This window comes from Eimeria tenella, genomic scaffold (genome assembly GCF_000499545.2).
Source record: "Eimeria tenella Houghton genomic scaffold, Eth_scaff107, whole genome shotgun sequence".
NCBI classification, from domain to species: Eukaryota; Apicomplexa; class Conoidasida; order Eucoccidiorida; family Eimeriidae; genus Eimeria; species Eimeria tenella.
This window is the reverse complement of record NW_013541469.1, coordinates 37,150-43,383: the sequence shown is the minus strand read 5'-3', so window position 1 is coordinate 43,383 and position 6,234 is coordinate 37,150. Positions and strand designations below refer to the sequence as shown.

General features: G+C 48.2%; 1 protein-coding gene across 1 annotated transcript; it reads right to left on the bottom strand.

The window, feature by feature from the left end:
* Positions 1 to 50: 50 nt before the first annotated feature.
* ETH_00003205 (uncharacterized protein) lies at positions 51 to 3,163 on the bottom strand (the record flags this gene model as incomplete). Its single annotated transcript, XM_013372762.1, has 3 exons — positions 51 to 1,787; positions 2,297 to 2,494; positions 2,747 to 3,163. 3 exons carry the CDS (start codon positions 3,161 to 3,163, stop codon positions 51 to 53), a joined length of 2,352 nt encoding a protein of 783 aa, XP_013228216.1.
* Positions 3,164 to 6,234: the final 3,071 nt, after the last annotated feature.

The following is a 6,234-nucleotide window of genomic DNA, read 5'->3' as shown; positions in this document are numbered from 1 at the left end:
AACAAATAAATAAAAATAAAACAAAAGAGCAGCAGAAGTTGAGTGGGCCTTCACTTCTTTCTGTGTTGTTCCCCGGCCCTGTGGGGCGCAGCAGCAGCCGCTGCTGTTGCTGCTGCTGCTGCTGCAGCCGCTGCTGCCCCGTGAGCAGCAGCAGGGTCTGCTTTTGCTTCGAAATCACTTTCTGTTTTTAATTTTGATTTTTGTTTTTTTAAACGCAAAGAGTGTCGTCGAATAAAAGTTTTGGCGCCATCAGCATGGCCTTCAGGTGTATAGACGCCTCCCTGCCCTTCCTCCTCCACCTGCATGTCCTCTTCGCACAAGCTGCTGCTGCTGCTGCTGCTGCTGCTGCTGGTGTGAGAAGGCCTGGCCCTGCGGGCCCTGGCTGCAGTGCATGCGCTTGCTGCTGCTTTGGGGCTGCCGAGTTCTTCCGCGCTGCTGCTGCTGCTGCTCCAGTAGCTGCTGCTGCTGCTGCTGCTGCTGTTTGTGGCTTTGCCTGCATGCGCTGCAGCAGCCCACTCGACTTGCTGCTGCTCTTCCTGCATTTGCTTCTTGATGCTGCTGAGGGCATTGACTTCTTGTGTGATGCTTTTGAGCTTTGCTTCGCTTTGCTGCTGCTGCTGCCTGGCCTCGGCCAGCTGCTGCTGCTGCTGCTGCGCTGCTGCTGCTGCTGCTGCTAGCTGGCTCGCAGCCTGCTGCAACTGCTGCTGCAGCCTTTCGTTTTCTAATTCTAATTCATTTATTTTTATTTTATATTTGTCTCCATCTTTCAAATGCTGCTGCTTCTCTTCCTCCCAGCGGCTCAGGGCCTCGGCCAGCAGCCGGTCTTGCTGCTGCTGCTGCTGCTGCTGCTGCTGCTGCGCCTGTTGCTGCAACTGCAGCAGCTCGGCTTCCCTCTGCTGCAGCTGCAGCTGCAGCTGCTGCGCCTTCTCCTTCTCCGCTGCTGCTGCTGCTGCTGCTGTTTGCTGCTCTTTCGCTGCTTCCGCCTTCTCTTTTCCCGCCGCTTCTGCTGCTGCTGCTGCTGCTGCTGCCGCTGCTGCATCTGCTGCTGCTGCTGCTTCAAGGTCTTTGATCCTCCTCAGCTGCTTTTCAGTCAGTTCCTTCTGTTCGGCTATTTCCTTCTGCAGGGCTGCTGCTGCTGCTGCAGCCTCTGCCTGATGCTGCTGCAGCAAAGCATCGTACTGCTGCTGCTGCTGCAGCAAAGCAGCCTGACGCTGCTCCTCTTCTTTCTTCTGCTTTTCCCGCTGCTGCTGATTGCTGCTGTCGGCCTCCTGCAGCATCCTAGCTATCTCTCCCTCCTTCTGCTGCAGCTGCTGCTGTAGGTCCTGCTGCTGCTGTTGATGCTGTTGCTGCTGCTGCTGCAGCTCCTGCTGCTGCCGCTGTAGCTGCTGCTGCAGCTCTTGCTGCTGCTGGTGGTTCAGTTGCTGCTGCTGCTGCAGTTCCTGCTGCTGCAGCTTCAGTTGCTGCTGCAGCTGCTGTTGCTGGTGCTGCTGCTCCTGCAGCTGCTGCTGCAGCTGCTGCACCTGCTGCTGCTGCTGCTTTTGCAGCAGCTGCTGCTGTTGCTGCAGTTCCTGCTGCTGCTGCTGCAGCTGCTGCTGGAAAGAAAGGTCTTTGTCAGCTAGCTGTGCCTCCAAAAAGATTTCCCTTTCTTTTAATTTGTCTTTCAAATCCGCAGCAGCAGCTGCTGCTGCTGCTTGCTGCTGCTGCGCCGCTGCTGCTGCCTCCAGGTGTACAGACACTTCCGCCTGGCTCACCGAAAGCTGCTGCTGCAGCGCAGCAACTTGCTGCTGCTGCAGCACATGCGCAGCAGCAGCAAAACTAGAAAAAAAGCAGCTCAGGGATCAATTAATTCTTTTAATTTTTCTAATTCTTTTTTCAATTCTGAAAAATAAATTAGCAAATCAAATGAAACAAAAAAAAACAAATTAAATGAAAGAAAATGAATTGAAAAACAAATCGAAAAAGGACAACAAAACGAAGAAAAACAACCTGACTAAAATAATCAAAATGAACATTTAACACTAACAAGGACCTGCATGCATGCACTCGCATGCATGCATGCATGCATTTGCATGCATGCATGCATGTAAATGCATGCATGCAAATGCATGCATGCACGCATTTGCAAAGAAATGGGGAAAGCAGCAAAAATATAAAACAAATGTACACATGTAAGTGCAGGTAAAGTTGTCTTGGGGTAGCGGGTAAAGACCAGCAGCAGCTGCTGCAGCTGCTGCTGCTGAAGCACTGCTGCTGTAGCTGCTGCTGCACTGCTGCTGCAGCTGCTGCTGCTGCCCACCAGTGTGGAAATGTCTGCGGCTTGTTGCTGCAGCTGCTGCTGCGCAGTTTCGTTTGCTTCTTCCTTCTCCTTTTTGAGCTGCTGCAGCTGCTGCTGCAGCTGCTGCTGCTGCTGCTCTCTTGCTGTTGCTGCTGCTGCCAGCTGCGTCTCCAGTGTCTGCTGCTGCTCCTTCAGCTGCTCTGTGTGGCAGCGCAGCCGCTGCAGCAGCAAAACCCAAAATTATTTATTTATTTATTTATTTATTTATTCATTTATTTATTTGTTGCTAATGCGAAACCGGTATATACAGCAAATTTTGAAGTTAAAACTAGTTAGTTGAATTAAATTAATCAACTAATAAATGAATAAATTAATTAATTAATTAATTAATTAATTAATTGAAGTTAATTAACTAATTAATTATTTAATCAATTGTGATAGAAAATAAATGTTGCTGCTGCAGCGACGAACCTGTATCTCTGCCTGGGCCTCTTCTGCTGCTCTTTTGCTGCTGCGCCTTTCCTCCTCGAGAGCAGCAGCAGCAGCAGCAGCTTCGCTTTTGGCATTCTGCAGTTCAGTTTTGACTTGAGTCTGCTGCTTTGCTGCTGCTGCTGCTGCTGCTGCAGCGCGCTGCAGCAGCAGCTGCTGCTGCTGCAGCACCGAGCAGACCCTCCCCTCCCCCTCCACTGCAACTTCAAGAGCAGCAGACAAAGTCAAATTCTGCGTCAGCAGCTGCTGCTGCTGCAGCAGCGACAGCCGCAGCAAGCTGCCGCTGCTGCCGCTGCTGCTGCAGCTGCTGCTGCTGCTGCCGCAGTCTAACCCTCCAGGTGTATCTACACCTCCCCCAGCCCCATTCATCAGCAGACGGCCCCGAAGTCCCGAGTTCATTTTTAAAGAGTGTCCGTAGCTTGCTGTCAGAAAGCCTTTTTTGCTGCTGCTGCTGCTGCTGCTGTTGCTGCTGCTGCTGCTGTGAGCTGCTGCAGGTGGAGTCGGGGCCCTTGCTGCAGCAGCAGCATTTAAAGGCGCTTTGCTGCTGCGGGCGGGCGGCGAGCGAGCAGCAAGAAGACAGGGCCTTGAGGTGTACGTACACCCGAGCCCCTGCGGTTGAGAAGGACCGGCGGGCGGGCGCGCTTTTTGCTTTTTGGCGCTAAAAAAACAAATTAACTAATTAAATAAGTCAATTAAATGAATTAAATCAATTAAAATAATCAATTTAAGTCCTTTTCCGGCAATTTGCTGCCAAAGAGCTCTTCGCAGGACAAATCGGCCAGGAGCAGGCGCTCGACCTTCAGGTGTACGTACACCTGAAAAGAGAGAGGAAACAGAAATCGCCGCACTCAAAACTAAACACTTTTATAAAAAGACAAGTTTGAAGGCTGGCAGCAGCAGCAGCAGCAGCAGCAGCAGCAGCAGCAGCAACCCCCGTGGCTGCTTAGGCCAAGACGCGCAGCAGCAGCAGAAGTGCGTCTTTCGCGGAAATTAAGGAAATAAAATGAAATTAAACTCCGGAAAGAAATTAAAAACACTTTTAATTTAAATTTTAACCCAACTTCTTGTCTGGGGCTGCCAGGGGCCCCCGCATGCCATGAGTCTCACACTTGGGGTGTCTGTTCACAACAGCAGCAGCAGCAGCAGCAGCTGCTGCTGCTGTTGCTGCTGTGTTAAAAGAAGAGCGAGTGTTGAAAGGATTTAGTTGTAACTATATAAAATCGAAATAAATAAATGAAATTAACACTTTTAGTTTCGACGACTGAGCTGCTGCTTCTTCATTTTTTAATTCGTTTTCTGCTGTCTGGACACCTGCATTTGCTGCACTTGAATTCACCTAATTCATTTTCTCAATTTTAATTTAATTTAATTAGCTGTCTTAATATTAATCATTAAAGTCCTTTAATTGAATTAATTAAACAATAATTAACTTCTCAAGTTTCATCTCTGTTCCATTTTCTAAATTAAATAATTAATCTGCTGAATTGAATTAATCCAAACATTAAACAAATTAAATAAATTAAATAAATCCAATTAATTAAATAATCGCCTTTTACCATTTCAGACATTTGCGTTTTATTTGTTTGCACAATGAAGCCCTTTTTAATTTCTATTTGCAGATATCTGCTGTATGTACGTACACCTCAGCAGCTACGAAGCTGCCGCCACTGCCAATCGAATAAATGGCGTTTCAATTAAATTAAAATTAAAACTCCAATTCTAATTCCAATTGCAATTTAAATTGCAATTAGAATTAGAATTTAAGTTGCAATTTAAATTAGAATTTAAATTGCAATTCAAATTAGAATTTAAATTGCATCTGCAACTCAAATTCCAACTGCAATTTGAATTCTAATTTAAATTGCAATTTAGGGTTCAAATTGCAATTTAAGATAGAATTTAAATTGCAATTTAAGCTAGGATTTAAATTGCAATTTAAATTCTAATTTAAATTGCAATTTGGAGTCAAAAATGAATTCATAAAAGAAATGAAAATTCGAATTGGCCCTAAAAGTCGAAAAGTGCATTTTAGTGTTTTGAGTCTAAAAACTTTCTCTCGGCCCAGCGGCCCTGAGCTCAGCCCAAAACAGAAAAGTTAAGAGAGGCTGCAGCAGCAAACAGCTGCTGCAGCTGCTGCTGCTGCTGCTGCTGCTGTTGACACTGGTGCTGCTGCTGCTGCTGTTGTGGCTGTGGCAGCAGCAGCCACGGCTGAAGCAGCAGCACCAGCATCACTGCAGTCACACAATCTGCAGCAGCTGAAACAGCAGCGGCAGCAGCAGCAGCTCCTGCTGCTGCAGCAGCTGCTGTGGCTGTGGCTGGCTTGGTCTTGCTTGTCTCCCTTCGGGCCAGCTGCTGTTTGCTGCTGCTGCCACAGCCGCAGCCGCAGCAGCAGCAAAAGCTACTTACACCGGCTTCATCCCCATCCCTCTTAATCTGGCTTCTTTCCAAAGGAGACAAACTAGGAGAAACACTTCCAGCAGCAGCAGCAACAACAGCAGCAGCAGCAGCTGTTGCTGCTGCTGTTATCGCAGCAGCCCTTTCCCGACTGAAACAACGCACAAAGACGCAGATGCTGTGCTGCTGCTGCAGCAGCAACAGCAGCAGCAGGCTCTGGCCTCTTCCCTCGCGCCTTGTACGCTCGCCCGATCCCCTCCTCCCGCTGCTGCTGCTGCTGCTGCTGCTGCAGCAGCAGCAGCAGCAGATGAGTCCCCCTTCCAGTACAGATGGACAGAGCCGCCACGCATCCTGTGCTGCAGCGTTTGCGGGATGCCTCAAGACTTTAACGGATCGGGGGAGTAATTAAAATTTACAATATCCAACTCCTCCAGAATTTGCTGCTGCTGCTGTTGCTGTTGCTGTTGTTGTTTGTTGCTGCGCGTCCTCACGCTGCAGCAGGGCGACGGCCTCGGAGCAGCAGCAGCAGTGAATTGTGGAGTCCAAGAGCGCCTTCGTCCCACCCTTTTGCATGCACTTGCATGCATGCATGTGCATGGATATATGTGCATGCATGCACGAAGTTGCATGCAGTTGCATGCATGCATGGATGGATGGCGAGGAGAGTTGGGCTGGGGTGTACGTGCAGGCGTCGCTGTGGGGTGTATGTCCAGCTCGTTGTGTGGGGCGAAGCGGATGCCGGAGGAGAAGGACCCGAAGGGCAGCTGCGAAGCATGAAGGCGCCTCGAGACTGCGAAATTGCAATTTATTGCAATTTATTGCAATTTATTGCAATTGATTGCAATTGATTGCAATTTATTGCAATAAATTGCAATTGATTGCAATTTATTGCAATAAATTGCAATTGCAATTGATTGCAATTGATTGCAATTGATTGCAATTGATTGCAATTTATTTCAATTTATTGCAATTTATTGCAATTGCAATTTATTTCAATTGATTGCAATTTATTGCAATAAATTGCAATTGCAATTGATTGCAATTGATTGCGTTGGATGGCATTCGTTTGACTTTAG